This window comes from Trachurus japonicus, chromosome 18 (assembly GCF_045865225.1).
Source record: "Trachurus japonicus isolate A0001 chromosome 18, Traja_1.0".
NCBI classification, from domain to species: Eukaryota; Metazoa; Chordata; class Actinopteri; order Carangiformes; family Carangidae; genus Trachurus; species Trachurus japonicus.
Window position 1 is genome coordinate 6,029,859 of NC_140924.1, and position 18,814 is coordinate 6,048,672.

An 18,814-nucleotide genomic window follows, 5' to 3' on the forward strand; every position below is an offset into this window, starting at 1 on the left:
TGGAGCATAGACTGTAAAAGATTTGGAGTCACGTAATGACGTACCACGCTCTTTTTCCAGTCAGTCGTCATGGAAACGTGACACTCGCGGATTTACTGTTTGGACCAGAGAAAACAAACGTGTGTGATCGCGAACTTTACGAGCTGAAAAATGAAACAATGGATCATTTTCATCAGGTCAGAGCCCCGTGGCTCACAGGAGTCCGGAGCTCTGACGCTGCAGGGGACGACGTGCTAACAGCTAACGGCTAACAGCTAACAGCTACCAGCTAACAGCTGCAGCAGCTGACCGAGCCTCTTGGAGCCGTGGCTCCGCTCACGTTAACGTGGACTCGGTGCGTTCCTCTCGCTCAGCTGGTGAAGCAGCGGGCTGATGCTGTCTATTGTCTGATGAGCATGATGTCCGTGACGTGTCCCGTTATGCGCAACGAAGTTGTGACGTTGTCAGGTGATGAAAAAGACACCTGATCACGTGTTTATGGAGTATAAATAAAACTGATTAAATTTTTTTTTTATAAACGATGCTTAGCCTGGCGGGGGGGCAAGTAAGGCCTGGCGGCCCGCCAGGCTTATAATACACTGGGGGAAACCCTGGAAACAGGCCTAAGGTTTATTCTGAAAAGGCAAGTTTATGCATTCTCCTAGTTTTATCAGTCTCCCGGTCCGACTTAAGATGAGCCGTGGCACCGCACATGAAATAACAACGCTGTGAGCAAAACAAAAACTTATGCCCCTTTCCCCCTGGCCAAAAAACACGTTTAAACCTGCTAACAATCGGCTTTCGGTGGCAGTGGGAAAGGCGCACCGACCCACGTTGACCCGCGTCAAACGGCTCAGCTCGGCTCCTATCGGCATGCAGTGGGAACGCCAGACCCGGGTCAACCCGCTAATTTACATGACGACGTTGAGGTCTCGTCTCATATCACGTACCAAAACAAAGCTCTGCTCTGCTCTCAATGGCAACTTGAATATTCCAGTTGCCATTGCTCATCAAAAAAGCACAACAAGTTATATAAAGTTTTTCATTTAGGCCTATATCGGCCCATTGTGAGTGCTGAAAGATCTATGCAAGTACAAATAAAATATTTTATATAAAATATTTTTTTAAACTTAATTTTCAAAGAAAGTAAATGTCTATTGACTATTCTGACAGTTTTTGAATATTCCAGTTGCCATTGCTCATCAAAAAAGCACAACAAGTTATGTAAAGTTTTTCATTTAGGCCTATATCAGCCCATTGTGAGTGCTGAAAGATCTATGCAAGTACAAATAAAATATTTTATATAAAATATCAAATATTTTTTTTAACTTAATTTTCAAAGAAAGTAAATGTCTATTGACTATTCTGACAGTTTTTGAATATTCCAGTTGCCATTGCTCATCAAAAAAGCACAACAAGTTATATAAAGTTTTTCATTTACATGTTTCTTGTATGCCATTCCGCATGTCTTTGTCAATTTATTCTGCTAATTCTGCTAATAATAGTCACAGGTCACAAAAAAGTCCTCTTCTTACTTGGTGTGGCTAATTTATACTCATTTCTTTTTATTTTAAGCATCATTGAAAAATCTCACATTCATCAAAGTCTCAACCTCTCCTATCCACAACTCTACTCTAGTGTAGTGGTTAGGGTGGCTGCTTGCCAACCCCAAGGTCACTGGTTCAAATCCAGGTTGAGCACACTTGTTACATTATGTTGAATTCTGCTCCCCTCCATCACCCTCAATTGGTTACAGGTGGTCGTTAAGAGACGCATTAATTGCTAATGCCACAGTTTGCAGCACATCATCACATTACAATCAATGACAACATGCTTATGTGTGTGCTCTCTGTAGTAACTTTCCTTACTTTTTCTTTAAAGCAGAAGCCAGTGATCCTCTTATTAAAGGTTTTCTTTGCCCCTCACATACTGTCTCTGTCTGTAGCCTAGTGGTTAGCTTGCTGGTCAGAAGACCTGAAGGTTGCTAGTTCAAATCTTGCCTCAACAACAATTATAGTGAATTATTTTCCCAGTCGTCCTCTGTTGACTTCTGATAACTTGCTTCATGTTGAAACTGCTGCTCTCAGCCTGAAATTCACAGAAATTTTCATTGTAAGTCATTCAAGCTTGACTCTCAAGCTTTCTTGGTGTTGACACAGTGTGTTTCCAACAGGTGCAGCTTTGGGCTCTGTGGCGAAGTGGCAGAGTAAAGGTTTATTGATCATGAGGTCATGGGTTCGATTCCTGCCTCCAGTCCAGCTCCAGTCTCCCTGAAACTGCCAGTTTGCGTCTGCCATTGGTTCACAGCAATTTGAAGGCAGAAAAACTCAGCGTGTCATACTTTCTGCTAGAGACTTCATTCAAATTCTGATCTGTAGACAAACTTCTAACTTTATACTCTTTTCTTTCTTTTTTTTTAAGCATCATTGAAAAATCTCACATTCATCAAAGTCTCAACCTCTCTTCAGAAGTCAGTGAGCCTCTTATACAGGGATTTCTTTTACTCTTCTCTCATTGAATGTAACTATGGTGAAGTGGTTAGATCAGTGGGCTGATGTACTGAAGGTTGTGGGTTCATTTCCTTCCTTGGACATGTTTCTTGTATGCCATTCCGCATGTCTTTGTCAATTTATTCTGCTAATTCAGCATGGTTCAGCAATGGCTTTCAGCATTCACACCATTTCCATTTTTGGAAATGCTTTTTCCAGTTTGTTCATTAATGTGCATTGTCCTCAACAAATAAACAATAAATGAAATGAAATGAAATAGTGACATATTGAGTGATTTTTAATGATTATTTGCTGTACATTTCTTACACAGTTCCTTTAAATCAATGAACCTCAAAGTTGTGGTTTGTAGAGAAAGAGGAGCAGCAGATTTTATGATTGGAGTTTTGCAGATTAGTTTCTAGTTCAGGATTAAACCACCATGTAATAACAGGACTCAGCAAGTTCTACAATGAATAACAATCGTATAATGATAGTAGTACTCTTTTTTTTTTCTCATTCTGTACATTTTCTATCTCAATGAAAGCTTTGATGGGGCTCAGCGTTGTCAGGCCATTGGTAAGATTCTAATAGTCTACAATACTTTATTACTACTAGTTATTATTGGAGGTGTACTTTGATGGTGGTAACTGGAGGGTTCTGTTTGATCAGGGCGACTTTATGGATTACTGGTTGATGAATGGATGCACATGGCTGCAGGAGATGCTGTTGGTGTCCACTGAGAAGATAATTTTGGTTCATAGACCAGTTATATGAGTGGCAGTATGAAGACACTGTTGTTTATGATGTGTTTCATTGTTTCTGCAGGTGATCAGAACCTGTTGATGGTTAAAGTAGAGGATCCTCCTGAGTTGACCACTAGTCTGGACCAGGAGAACCCAGAGAGTCTACATGTTAAAGAAGAAGAGGAAGAACTATTGACCACTCCAGAGTTCCCCATCACTTCTGTTCATGTGAAGAGTGAGGATGAGGAGGAGGAACCTCAGTCCCTACAACCTCATCAAAGACAAACTGAGGCAGAGCCTCCATCCAGCAGCTCAGCTGAACAGATGGAGGCTGATGGAGACGACTGTGGAGGATCTGAACCAGCCAGGAACTCAGATCAACCTGAAGATCTTCAACCAGATATAGATGATGAGGTCTCAGAGTCGTTACCTGAAGCTGAAGACAGTGATGATGACTGGAGACCACCAGAGTCACATTTGAACAGTGAAGCTGTTCATGTGAGTAATGAAAAATGTAAGACTGGTAAGAAGTCTCACCGCTGCTCAGAGTGTGGGAAAACATTTAGCCTCAAGGGGAATTTGAACGAACACATGAGAATCCATACAGGAGAGAAACCATTTGAATGTACAATCTGTGGTAAAAAATTTATAAGACGACAGCAACTTAATGTACATATGAGAATCCATACAGGAGAGAAACCATTTCAATGTGCAATCTGTGGTAAAAAATTTACACAACGAAGTAGTCTTACTGACCATATGAGAGTCCATACAGGAGAGAGACCATTTGACTGTGCTATCTGTGGTAAAATATTTAGAAAACGATGGAATCTTAATGAACATATGAGAACCCATACAGGAGAGAAACCATTTGAATGTGGTAAAACATTTAGCCATGCAAAGAGTCTTGGCATCCATATGAGAGTCCATACAGGGGAGAAACCATTTGGTTGTGCTATTTGTGGCGAAACATTTACCCAGCAGATACATTGTTTAAATCACACACTGGCCCATTTAAAAGCGAAACCATTGAATTGTAGTGTGTGTGGGAGTACATATGCAACAGTATCGAATCTCACGAGACACATGAAATCCCATACAGGAGAGAAACCACATGTATGCAGTATCTGCGGGAAAAGATTCCTTCGAAAAGAATATCTTAAGTGTCACTCAAGAAACCATACAGGAGAGAAACCATTTGACTGTGCTACATGTGGTAAAAAATTTAGTCGACGTGGGAGGCTTAGAGAACACATCAGAATCCATTCAGGAGAAAAAAACATTTAGTTGTAGTTTTTGTAGCCATCAGTTCTCAGATTTGTCCAGCAAGAAGAGACATATGAGTGTATGTAAATTCAGGAATGTTACTGAAGCCAGCAGCAGTGTGTGAGGCTGCAGTTATTGAACTGTAACAGTTCATCACAATGTAGTGATAATGAATTTCACATGTCAAATATTTAAAGTTCGTATGAGTTATGAAATTGTTTCTATAAAACGCCTTGTTCATGAAATGACTACCTCAAATTCATTGATGGTGTGTTCCAGGTGTTCTCGGGGGCAGGAATTCCTAACATCCTATGTCATAAGTATATTAACGTTGGACTTTTGTTTCATTTAGTTTTCTTTTTTGTTTTGTTTTGTAACTACATTTGCATCATGAGTTGGTATATTGAAATTGCCATGTGTTCTTACTGATATGTTTGATCTATTATGATGTATTTAAATGGATGTGTGCAAGGTAGCGGCTTGGCGCCCAACACAAGTTTCCCTTCACGGGACAATAAAGCATACTTTACTTTTACCTTCATTTTATGAATCATCCATTTTTCTGACAACTGGAAAGCGCTCAACGTTGTTCCAAGCTCCAAGTTTCAACACCATTACATACCGCGATACTGTGATCGACATGTTCGATTGCTCATGCCTGTGTTATGGCTGTGGCCAACATGTTGATATTGACTCAAAAATGTTATTTTAGGGGCGGTGCGTGGCGCAGTGGGTAGAGCGGCCGCCCCATGTAGAGGCTACAGTCCTCGCCGCAGGCGTCCCCGGTTCGAATCCCGCGTCGGGCAGACCTTTCCTGCGTGTCATTCCCCCTCTCTCTGCCTCCCCATTTCCTGTCTATCTCTACTGTCATCACTATCAAATAAAAAGGCAAAAAGCCGAAAAATATACTTTAAAAAAAAAAAAAAATGTTATTTTATTCTAAGAAACCAAATGAACTATATACATAGTACTACCACACCACCAGCCATAGTGGCAGTGTATCTCAGCAGCAGCAGCAGTTGTGAGGTGATCTTCAGAGTCTACAGAAGTGAGATAGAAGCTGGGTGTTGGTATTTTACAATGTTGTTAATCGTAGTAGTGCTGCATTGTGCAGAAAATTGGGGAACACGCCTTAGAATGGGCCCTAAAATAATAAAATAGTCAAGTTTTATTTTGAAGTTTGGTTTAGTCCTTTCTGGAGAAAGCTACACCAGTCACCACTGGGCTGCAGAGATGTTGATTTAACTAAACTTTTAACAGGTTATAACAACATGATAAATATGGACTGCACAACGTGTTACATTTTTATTGTTTTTTATAAAAGTATAACAATTTCTGGTATACTTGTACTTGGTGGAAACATCTTTTTGAGGTTTTATTCATTTTAAATTGGAAAATCTTTTTCTATGAACTTTTGGGCTTAATGATTAAAATGTGTTAGATAGAAAATTACATTTTAAAAGGTCTTTGTCTCTTTGTTTTTGAATCCTCCACTGCTGCTTCTTTATCAAATTAAAGCTTCAAATCTACCAAGAATCATCACAGAGACTTTCATTATAGTTTCCAATGATATCAGAGTTTTTCTTCTTAGCATTTTTGTTGTTCTTCCAAGATATTACCCTACCGCCATGTTGTGTGTCTGAATCATTCCTTCAATTACTGTAAGTCTTTGTAAAAGGGGAACTATGCAAGTCCAGTCGCTTTTCCGCTGTTTTGCAAACCCACCTCCTGGCCATGTGCATTTGTTTTCAGTGAAGCTGGTGAGAGATCAATCCATGGAGCGGTGGATAACGTTACATTTCATATACGATGTTATGACGCGTATAGTTGTGTAGTCTTATCTGTCATTAACATTATGAGTTACAGGTTGCGTTTGTGTTGCTGTGCCGCCAAGACCCGATCAGGGACACCAGAGGCGTTGACCTTTATCAACCAAGAGAGGCTAGGTGGAAGGCAGAGAGCCTCCATTCTCCCTTAGTCAAGTCAGTGACTTGAAGTTATTTATTTGTATGATTATTTAAGTTAATATAGAGGACTTTAGGTGATACAATCCAAATGAAATTAATTTATAAACTTGGGATTGTTCCATCACAACACGTCTTGTTGGAAATGACAATCTGTCACATTTAAATATATATATCATGCTGTATTGGCATGATGATCTCAGCCATAAAGCCAACATTAAATGTACACGAAATACACAACATTTAGCTTGATTTTCTCTAGTTTAAATTGCTTCCAGGGAACCAACTCTGCTCTCCAGCCATGTGCTCTCCTAACAATGACTATTACCATAATTACAAGTAGCCTTTAAAAAACATCCCTAAATTTACGTTTTGTGGTGTGTGGTGGTGGAAATGACTGAGACCCTAAGAGACAGTGTTCTTTTTATCAAAAAGACATAAAACACAATATATCTTACAACACATGATACATTTCATTAAAATAGGGATGTATGTACCACTTGTCTATAAAGTTACTATTAGATCACAATTTAATTCAATATTAAGAGGGATTGAATGTCACAAATCTGGCCCAGGGACAAAGGAAATAGCCTACAACAAAAATCATACATGAAAAAAAAAACAAAAAAACAATCACAGATCTATACTTTAATTTTTCAAAGTTCCTCTTGATGTCAAGTCAGTGTGCCAAAAATAAAAAACAAGAAATGTGTTTTCATTTTTATTACATCTGCCAGGAACACAAATTCTACATAGTTGAAGAATCACCCATATGCAAATGTGCCTTCCACCAGCAAAACTCAGCCAAGTGTGGAGAAATGGGACAGGGCCAATCACACTAACCTGAGTCTGTGGTTGACTAGACACTGGAATAAGAGAGTAACGACACTTCCATTGACTCCCGTGGTAAGCAGTTGCAAAAGAGCCCAGAAAACCCATTCACTCCAATGTATGTGTATTGCCCACTTGCTTGTAAATTGATGAAAACAGCCGTGTTTTTGTTTTTAGGTGTCTTGGTCATATCAAATTACACTCATAATTTGTTTATTATAAAATGTAGATTGAAACATTCATGTAGAAAACTGTTTTGTTTTGTTTTTTTACTTGCCTAGAAATGAAATGTCCTTAAATTATTGAAAATACCACACTTGCTCATTCACCAACAATGCAGAGTTGTCAGTTCTTGGGCACTTTTGCAAAACCCATATTCCGCCATTAGGAGGCGCTTCATTGGACCATGCGTGTCGTTACTCTCTTATTCCAGTGCGCTAGTTTCTACCCGGATGATATTTGTGCACGTACCCAAAACCGGAAGAGAGAGTCCTGGTTGGGGGAAACAATAGAGTCGTTCGGCGGGATCAACCGAGAGTTTGAGTAACATGTCTCCGGTGGAGTTTCTGAGAGGATTCGTCACCGAGAGACTCACCGCCGCCTCCCAGGAAATCTTCGCGGCCGTGGACAGAGTCGTAGCCGGCTACGAGGCGGAGGCTTCGGGCTTCAGACAGGAGATCGAGCGGCAGAGGAACCTGCTGGATGTTCTCCTGCAGCCTCGAGTCGCTCTCAGCAAAACAGGTTGGTGATTCAGTTTTAAAGGAGCTGTAAAACTGTGGCCAAAAACTGTTGCGGTCAAAGTCAAAACATCCCAGACACGAGGTTGCCAGACTCTGCTCACTCACAGTAGTCCAGGCAAAATAGCGTTTTCCGACAGACTAATTGTAACAGAATGTTTTTCACCATACATCATTTTCTTTGAGGTGTCCAAAAAAACATACTAAAAGTCCTAAGAAATCCTAGTTGGGGAAATATGTTTAATTCTCATCAATCCAAGATTGATTATGGTGCCAATAAGGCCAGACAGCCATACACCCCCAATGGGGCTATTTTTTCTTCCTTTACTGCTATCACAATGAAACTTTACACAATGAAAGTATTCATGAAATGTAACATTTTTTGTATTACAAGTTTCTTTGAAAATAAATTTGAATATGCAAATGAGCCATACACTAATCAAATATGCCCAAAATACACCGGAATAGGCTTGTTTTTTTCCCCCTTACTCCTACCACAATGAAACTTTACACAATGAAAGTATAGGCCTACATGAAAAGTAAAATTTCTGTATTTCAAGTTTCCCAGAAAATGTATTTCAAATATGCTAATGAGCTCAACACTAATTGACTTATGGTCAAGAAGCCATAAAGCCGCAAGCAGCAAAAACAGGGGCCAAATAACTAACACATTCATGTCCATTCAGTAAGTTAACCTATGCATACAATCTGAAGTCACTTGCCACACTTGACCTATGCATACACACAATTTGATGTCACTTGCCACACTTACCTGGGTCACTGGTTGCCACAAAAAGACTTATATTGACCTTAAGAATTGATTGCACAGTCTTGTCTCCAGTTGTTTTCTAAATCCACTTTTTATAAGCGAACAACCCTTACCTAATGACTTTCCCCCCAATTTGCAGAGAACATCAGAAGAAAGTCAGAATACATTAAAGTCGTTTCAACGACTGTGTGTGATGTTATGTTAAATATGCTGTTATGTTCAACAACATATGAGCGGGACTAAGAACTTAGTTATTTGGCCCCTGTTTTTGCTGCTTGCGGCTTTATGGCTTCTTGACCATAACTCAATTAATGTTGAGCTCATTTGCATATTCAAATTAATTTTCCAAGAAACTTGTAATACAAAAAATGTTACTTTTCATGTATACTTCCATTGTGTGAAGTTTAATTGTGGTAGGAGTAAAGGGGGGAAAAAACAAGCCTATTCGGGTGTATTTTGGGCATATTCCATTACTGTATGGCTCATTTGCATATTCAAATTTATTTTCAAAGAAACTTGTAATACAAAAAATGTTACATTTTATGAATACTTTCATTGTGTAAAGTTTCATTGTGATAGCAGTAAAGGAAAAAAATAGCCCCATTGGGGTGTATGGCTGTCTGGCCTTATTGGCACCATAGACTTTATAGTAAATCAATCTTTAATTGATGAGAATTAAACATATTTCCCCAACTAGGATTTCTTAGGACTTTTAGTATGTTGTTCTGGACACCTCAAAGAAATGATGTATGGTGAAAAACATTCTGTTACAATTAGTTCTATTTTTGGGTCCAAAATTAGCTAGATTGCCTGGACTACAGTGTCAGTCTCAAAGTAAAGATGCTCATGCCTCTCTAATACGTGTTAAACTGCATTAGTTGCAGTAGAAAGATGATAAAAGCGCCGTTAAAAGTAATTAAGGCATCAGCATCTGATAAAGCATTGTGGACGTCAGCCTATCATAGTGATTCTGTGTCATCTTGCCATTCACATGTGCACAAGCGAGGTGTTTTTGATTTATATCTAAACTCACCATCTTAGGCTACATAGACACGATTGGGGTCCCCAGAGGTGTGCTGATGAATACAAGTTAGTAAACCAAGTTGCAGCAGGATCCCGGACAGTAAAATTAAATTGAATCAACGTTGAAGTATGGTCAGGCAGATCCATTGAATCAGCATTGATTCCCGGCATTTATTCAACATTGAAAGCGCTCGTTATGATACTGATACTGAATCAACACTGATTCAATGTTCACCTAAAAGCAGTCTGCTGCTATAATTTTAGTTGATTTCACATTTTAAAAAAATGTTACTGAATCAATACTAAATCGGCTGTTATCTAAATGGAAGTCTCCGTGTTAATTGTAGGCAGATATAAATGTTATTTTAGTCCAAAATTCATTCTGCATGCTGCTTAAAAAATATGGAATCATACTCAAACATATTTGAATAACTGAAAAGAGTGACAGAAACACAGGGTTTCCCCCAGAAAACTTGTTAAGCCCGGTGGTAGGGTGGCACCGGCGGCCCATCCGCGGCCCATCGCCGGGCCACCGGTGCCCAAGCATGTTTTTTTGTGACGGGCCTGACCCTGACCATTGACTGATGGCAGGGCCCTGTAGGTAACAGATTCATTAATGGAGCAGTAGCATTTATAAGGTGTGATTCCATAAGGCCTTATGATCAATGTTAAAAGTTGACTGGAAATTTGAAAATATTATCATAAACATCTGTTATTATAAGACATTTATGTAACATATTAAACACCAGCTATAGCAGAGTCTTACAGAAAGGCACTCTTGAAATGCTGTTCAATAACCACAAAAATAAATTAATAATAATAATTATAATTATAAAATAATATTTAAATAAATAGCATCAACTGTTTGCATTAAAAACTAAAAAGAACAACTGCCTGGTGTCTCCTTTAGCTTTATTTCTCAGATTTTATTTTTTTTATTCTCCGAGATTTTTTACATCTGGAGCATAGACTGTAAAAATTTGGAGTCACGTAATGACGTACCACGCTCTTTTTCCAGTCAGTCGTCATGGAAACGTGGCACTCGCGGATTTACTGTTTGGACCAGAGAAAACAAACGTGTGTGATCGCGAACTTTACGAGCTGAAAAATGAAACAATGGATCATTTTCATCAGGTCAGAGCCCCGCGGCTCACAGGAGTCCGGAGCTCTGACGCTGCAGGGGACGACGTGCTAACAGCTAACAACTACCAGCTAACAGCTACAGCAGCTGACTGCCTCTTGGAGCCGTGGCTCGGCTCACGTTAACGTGGACTCGGTGCGTTCCTCTCGGTCAGCTGGTGAAGCAGCAGGCTGATCATAGATGCGGTCTGATGAGCATGATGTCCGTGACGTGTCCCGTTATGCGCGACAAAGTTGTGACGTTGTCAGGTGATGAAAAAGACACCTGATCACGTGTTTATGGAGTATAAATAAAACTGATTAAAAATTTTTTATAAACGATGCTTAGCCTGGCGGGGGGGCAAGTAAGGCCTGGTGGCCCGCCAGGCTTATAATACACTGGGGGAAACCCTGGAAACAGGCCTAAGGTTTATTCTGAAAAGGCAAGTTTATGCATTCTCCTAGTTTTATCAGTGTCCCGGTCCGACTTAAGATGAGCCGTGGCACCGCACATGAAATAACAACGCTGTGAGCAAAACAAAAACTTATGCCCCTTTCCCCCTGGCCAAAAAACACGTTTAAACCTGCTAACAATCGGCTTTCGGTGGCAGTGGGAAAGGCGCACCGACCCACGTTGACCCGTGTCAAACGGCTCGGCTCGGCTCCTATCGGCATGCAGTGGGAACGCCAGACCCGGGTCAACCCGCTAATTTACATGACGACGTTGAGGTCTCGTCTCATATCACGTACCAAAACAAAGCTCTGCTCTCGTTCGAGACTGGGATCAAAAGATCGAACAACACTGACCAAAAACGATTGAAAAAAAAAAGAAGCGACAGTCTGTTTAACTGATGTGTTGTGCCGCGGACGTCCGTCATACCGTTCAGCTGCATCGTCATCTGCTTTCTTTTCTTCCATTATTATTATTAGGGGTGCACCGAATGGCACTTTTTGGCCGAAGCCGAATACCGAATAAAATCAAAACGCTTGGCCGAATAACCGAATAATACAGAATACCGAAAGTGGTTTTAAAGTTTTTAAATAAAATATTTTTTTAAACTTAATTTTCAAAGAAAGTAAATGTCTATTGACTATTCTGACAGTTTTTGAATATTCCAGTTGCCATTGCTCATCAAAAAAGCACAAGAAGTTATATAAAGTTTTTCATTTAGGCCAAATCGGCCCATTGTGAGTGCTGAAAGATCTATGCAAGTACATTCCAAAAAAACCCAAGTGTCTTGTGGTTCCTAACCTTTCTTGGTCAGATTTTCTTTAATTCATCAATTAGGCTACTAGACATTTCAGGTGACCTCATTTGAATTTCAGGCGACCCCACGTGGGGTCCTGACCCCAAGGTTGGGAAACACTGTTTTAAAAGCTGTCGGTCACGGACGGAGTGGGCGACATGCTGGGACGAGGAACTTTCGTTTTAACTGCTGCAGCCGTCTCTCCCTCTCGTAGCCTACAGCATGCTGTTCAGGGTGTTTGGTTGTTAAATGATTCATTAAAAGGCGCGTTGCTACGGGAACGGTCCCCTCACTCAGTCCTCTCAGTGGCCGTGTCTCCGCTGCAGACAGGACGCACCGGGCTCTTGGAGCGACGTGCAACGGTGCGCGCGGTCGCTGTGCAGCTTCCCCCCCACTGCTCTTGTTGCTGTTGTTTTTCCAGCAGTAGTCACTTACTAATAAAGCTGGGGTTTAAGCTGCCGTTTCGATCGTCGCGCAATCGCATATTTATCAGACTTTAAAAAGTTTTTTTAAATTCGGCCTTGCTTTTCGCTCATTCCACCGAAGGCCGAATGTTGCTTTTTTTGAAATATTCGGCCGAATATATTCGGTTACCGAATATTCGGTGCATCCCTAATTATTATATTACCTGTGCTCTGTGGTATGTCTTGTCTGTTTTTTAATGTGAGGACTGCAGATGGAAACTAGCTCTGAGCCAAATCCGGCACACTTACATGACGCCACGGCGTTAGTTTGTTCATTAATGTGCATTGTCCTCAACAAATAAACAATAAATGAAATGAAATGAAATAGTGACATATTGAGTGATTTTTAATGATTATTTGCTGTACATTTCTTACACAGTTCCTTTAAATCAATGAACCTCAAAGTTGTGGTTTGTAGAGAAAGAGGAGCAGCAGATTTTATGATTGGAGTTTTGCAGATTAGTTTCTAGTTCAGGATTAAACCACCATGTAATAACAGGACATTTTGGACGCACTCAGCAAGTTCTACAATGAATAACAATCGTATAATGATAGTAGTACTCTTTTTTTTTTTTCTCATTCTGTACATTTTCTATCTCAATGAAAGCTTTGATGGGGCTCAGCGTTGTCAGGCCATTGGTTAGATTCTAATAGTCTACAATACTTTATTACTACTAGTTATTATTGGAGGTGTACTTTGATGGTGGTAACTGGAGGGTTCTGTTTGATCAGGGCGACTTTATGGATTACTGGTTGATGAATGGATGCACATGGCTGCAGGAGATGCTGTTGGTGTCCACTGAGAAGATAATTTTGGTTCATAGACCAGTTATATGAGTGGCAGTATGAAGACACTGTTGTTTATGATGTGTTTCATTGTTTCTGCAGGTGATCAGAACCTGTTGATGGTTAAAGTAGAGGATCCTCCTGAGTTGACCACTAGTCTGGATCAGGAGAACCCAGAGAGTCTACATGTTAAAGAAGAAGAGGAAGAACTACTGACCACTCCAGAGTTCCCCATCACTTCTGTTCATGTGAAGAGTGAGGATGAGGAGGAGGAACCTCAGTCCCTACAACCTCATCAAAGACAAACTGAGGCAGAGCCTCCATCCAGCAGCTCAGCTGAACAGATGGAGGCTGATGGAGACGACTGTGGAGGATCTGAACCAGCCAGGAACTCAGATCAACCTGAAGATCTTCAACCAGATATAGATGATGAGGTCTCAGAGTCGTTACCTGAAGCTGAAGACAGTGATGATGACTGGAGACCACCAGAGTCACATTTGAACAGTGAAGCTGTTCATGTGAGTAATGAAAAATGTAAGACTGGTAAGAAGTCTCACCGCTGCTCAGAGTGTGGGAAAACATTTAGCCTCAAGGGGAATTTGAACAAACACATGAGAATCCATACAGGAGAGAAACCATTTGAATGTACAATCTGTGGTAAAAAATTTATAAGACGACAGCATCTTAATGGACATATGAGAATCCATACAGGAGAGAAACCATTTCTATGTGCAATCTGTGGTAAAAAATTTACACAACAAAGTAGTCTTACTGACCATATGAGAGTCCATACAGGAGAGAGACCATTTGACTGTGCTATCTGTGGTAAAATATTTAGAAAACGATGGAATCTTAATGAACATATGAGAACCCATACAGGAGAGAAACCATTTGAATGTGGTAAAACATTTAGCCATGCAAAGAGTCTTGGCATCCATATGAGAGTCCATACAGGAGAGAAACCATTTGGTTGTGCTATTTGTGGCGAAACATTTACCCAGCAGATACATTGTTTAAATCACACACTGGCCCATTTAAAAGCGAAACCATTGAATTGTAGTGTGTGTGGGAGTACATATGCAACAGTATCGAATCTCACGAGACACATGAAATCCCATACAGGAGAGAAACCACATGTATGCAGTATCTGCGGGAAAAGATTCCTTCGAAAAGAATATCTTAAGTGTCACTCAAGAAACCATACAGGAGAGAAACCATTTGACTGTGCTACATGTGGTAAAAAATTTAGTCGACGTGGGAGGCTTAGAGAACACATCAGAATCCATTCAGGAGAAAAAAACATTTAGTTGTAGTTTTTGTAGCCATCAGTTCTCAGATTTGTCCAGCAAGAAGAGACATATGAGTGTATGTAAATTCAGGAATGTTACTGAAGCCAGCAGCAGTGTGTGAGGCTGCAGTTATTGAACTGTAACAGTTCATCACAATGTAGTGATAATGAATTTCACATGTAAAATATTTAAAGTTCGTATGAGTTATGAAATTGTTTCTATAAAACGCCTTGTTCATTAAATGACTACCTCAAATTCATTGATGGTGTGTTCCAGGTGTTCTCGGGGGCAGGAATTCCTAACATCCTATGTCATAAGTATATTAACGTTGGACTTTTGTTTCATTTAGTTTTCTTTTTTGTTTTGTTTTGTAACTACATTTGCATCATGAGTTGGTATATTGAAATTGCCATGTGTTCTTACTGATATGTTTGATCTATTATGATGTATTTAAATGGATGTGTGCAATGTAGCGGCTTGGCGCCCAAGACAAGTTTCCCTTCACGGGACAATAAAGCATACTTTACTTTTACCTTCATTTTATGAATCATCCATTTTTCTGACAACTGGAAAGCGCTCAACGTTGTTCCAAGCTCCAAGTTTCAACACCATTACATACCGCGATACTGTGATCGACATGTTCGATTGCTCATGCCTGTGTTATGGCTGTGGCCAACATGTTGATATTGACTCAAAAATGTTATTTTATTCTAAGAAACCAAATGAACTATACACATAGTACTACCACACCACCAGCCATAGTGGCAGTGTATCTCAGCAGCAGCAGCAGCAGCAGCTGTGAGGGCCCAGGTGATCTTCAGAGTCTTCAGAAGTGAGATAGAAGATGGGTGTTGGTATTTTACAATGTTGTTAGTAGTTCGTAGTAGTGCTGCAGTGTGCAGAAAATTGGGGAACACGCCTTAGAATGGGCCCTAAAATAATAAAATAGTCAAGTTTTATTTCGAAGTTTGGTTTAGTCCTTTCTGGAGAAAGCTACACCAGTCACCACTGGGCTGCAGAGATGTTGCTTTAACTAAACTTTAACAGGTTATAACAACATGATAAATATGGACTGCACAACGTGTTACATTTTTATTGTATTTTTTATAAAAGTATAACAATTACTGGTATACTTGTACTTGGTGGAAACATCTTTTTGAGGTTTTATTCATTTTAAATTGGAAAATCTTTTTCTATGAACTTTTGGGCTTAATGATTAAAATTTGTTAGATAGAAAATTACATTTTAAAAGGTCTTTGTCTCTTTGTTTTTGAATCCTCCACTGCTGCTTCTTTATCAAGTTAAAGCTTCAAATCTACCAAGAATCATCACAGAGTAAACAAACTTTCATTATAGTTTCCAATGATATCAGAGTTTTTCTCATATTACTCTACCGCCATGTTGTGTGTCTGAATCATTCCTTCAATTACTGTAAGCCTTTGTAAAAGGGGAACTATGCAAGTCCAGTCGCTTTTCCGCTGTTTTGCTAACCCACCTCCTGGCCATGTGCATTTGTTTTCAGTGAAGCTGGTGAGAGATCAATCCATGGAGTGGTGGATAACGTTACATTTCATATACGATGTTATGACATGTATTTGTGTAGTATTATCTGTCATAAACAAAACATTATGAGTTACGGGTTTGTGTTGCTGTGGCGCCAAGACCCGATCAGGGACACCAGAGGCGTTGACCTTTATCAACCAAGAGAGGCTAGGTGGAAGGCAGAGAGCCTCCATTCTCCCTTTAGTAAGTTACAAGTCAGTGACTTGAAGTCATTTATTTGTATGATTATTTAAGTTAATATAGAGGACTTTAGGTGATACAATCCAAATGAAATTCATTTATAAACTTGGGATTGTTCCATTACAACACGTCTTGTTGGAAATGACAATCTGTCACATTTAAAAACATATATATCATGCTGTATTGGCATGATGATCTCAGCCATAAAGCTAACATTAAATGTACACTAAATACACAATATATATATATATATTGCAGCCATGTGCTCTCCTAACAATGACTATTACCATAATTACAAGTAGCCTTTAAAAAACATTCCTAAATTTACGTTTTGTGGTGTGGTGGAAATGACTGAGACCCCAAGAGACAGTGTTCTTTTTATCAAAAAGACATAAAACACAATATATCTTCAGGGGTGCAAACTTGTCACCTTTCGGCGAAATTCGCCGTTTTGGATCCCAAATTGGTCATTTGTGTGATTCGTGTAAATCCGCAATAAAAAAAAAATTGAGAGAGGGGGGGGGGGGGGTCCGGCGAGGCGAGGCGAGCCGAGCCGAGCCAATGCACCTGTCTCTTTAAGGCGCATGCACCTTATCTGGATGACAACGAGTGGTGGCAGCGCTCCTCTTCTGTCCAGCAATACACACCTGAAGCTTCACTTTTAATACAGACTAACTAACGCGACTTTTTGAGCATGGCGAGTGAAAGAGTCGGAGCTAGAAGATGCGCCAGCAGTGTTGTATAGGTGCTGTATGGGACCGCGTGTGTGTGATGATCGCGATCGCGGCCAATTAGCGATTAGCGCGTTTAGCATAATTAGCTCCAGTGTCTCCTTCTCTGGAGGAGGGTCTGGCGAGCGAGACTAGCTCCAGCGACCTGTGCATGGATGTATTATATTAACGGACCTGTGCAGCAGCAGCAGGAGGAAGAGGAGGAGGAGGTGGACTGACTGTGGCAGGACACCTCTGCCTCTGTTTAACTTTATGTTGCTGGTAAATAATGTGGTTGTAAGAGTAGTAGGCTAAAGTTAAATTATTTTGTATGCACTAATTAAAGGGGCAGAGCTTTAAGAGACATTTTAGCTTTTATATTTTATAAGATAGCCTATATTTTTTGTAAGAAGTTCCACAATTAATAAATATAGGTTATATATTTCAATGAATATCTAATTGTTCTTAGCATTTGTTAGATAACTTTCTTTGCCCAATAAATTAAAACATGTTGGAACTATCAATGTCTCCTCTCTTGCAGCCATTATCTCACTACTTTGAACCTCAGACTGTCACAATGATGTATCAGATGTCAGACTGCCTCATTCTTTAAGTTTTAACCTGAATATACGAGACATGATTGATTTTCCCAAGGATCAAAGTATACGAAACCGAACCGAAAACCATGACCACAAAACCGTGAACCGAACTGTTTGCTTGAACATCTTTTAAATACATATTGCCGCTTAATATGTTTTACGTAGCCTATGGCATTTTTAAGCTTCATGTGTGTTATTGGACAGAAAGAGCAGCGCTGCCTCGGAGCATAGCCTACGTACAGAAAACACATTTACATCAATAAATAAATGTTTCACAATGAACCAATCCGTCTGTATGAAATTGTATTTAGTTTGAAGGCAAGGTTTGCAAGGTTCATCTGATGGACATCGAGGGACAGATTCTCTAAGTTTTGCACAGCTTTTGCTCATGCTAAACCTGCATAGGCTGAAGACCCCCTTCACATGTTTCAAAACCAAACACAGAGAGACAGATTGTGCAGGTTTAACAGGAGCAAAAGCTGTGCAAACCTGAGTAAATCTGGACCCTAGTCTCATGCTAAAATTGACTGTAAATTCACCTTTAAAGTTGGTTTTTAAAAAAAATTGCCCGGGGGAGCATGCCCCCGGACCCCCCTAGGGGGTCGGTATCTTGTCACCTTTTTTACCCCTGATGAGTTTGCACCCCTGTATCTTACAACACGTGATACATTTCATTAAAATAGGGATGTATGTACCACTTGTCTATAAAGTTACTATTAGATCACAATTTAATTCAATATTAAGAGGGATTGAATGTCACAAATCTGGCCCAGGGACAAAGGAAATAGCCTACAACAAAAGTCATACATGAAAATCAGTGTTTATATAGCAAAAAAAAACAAAAACAAAACAATCACAGTTCTATACTTTAATTTTTCAAAGTTCCTCTTGATGTCAAGTCAGTGTGCCAAAAATAAAAAACAAGAAATGTGTTTTCATTTTTATTACATCTGCCAGGAACACAAATTCTACATACAGTAGTTGAAAAATCACCCATGCAAATGTGCCTTCCACCAGCAAAACTCAGCCAAGTGTGGAGAAATGGGACAGGGCCAA

General features: G+C 39.9%; 1 protein-coding gene across 1 annotated transcript; it reads left to right on the forward strand.

The window, feature by feature from the left end:
• The first annotated feature begins 852 nt into the window (after positions 1-852).
• LOC146968502 (uncharacterized) lies at positions 853-4,611 on the forward strand. The gene is made up of 3 exons (XM_085759245.1): positions 853-925; positions 3,618-4,088; positions 4,233-4,611. The coding sequence occupies exons 1-3, from the start codon at positions 853-855 to the stop codon at positions 4,496-4,498; spliced, it is 810 nt and encodes a 269-aa protein (XP_085615371.1). The 3' UTR covers positions 4,499-4,611.
• Positions 4,612-18,814: the final 14,203 nt, after the last annotated feature.

What these genes read in the sequence shown, in the direction of transcription:
- LOC146968502 (XM_085759245.1), top strand. Translation starts at nt 853, where the DNA reads ATGCAGTGGGAACGCCAGACCCGGGTCAACCCGCTAATTTACATGACG. An exon ending in GAGGTCTCGTCTCATATCAC is followed by an intron (nt 926 to 3,617) that starts GTACCAAAACAA and finishes AACCAGATATAG; the next exon opens with ATGATGAGGTCTCAGAGTCG. An exon ending in AGGAGAGAAACCATTTGAAT is followed by an intron (nt 4,089 to 4,232) that starts GTGGTAAAACAT and finishes CCCATTTAAAAG; the next exon opens with CGAAACCATTGAATTGTAGT.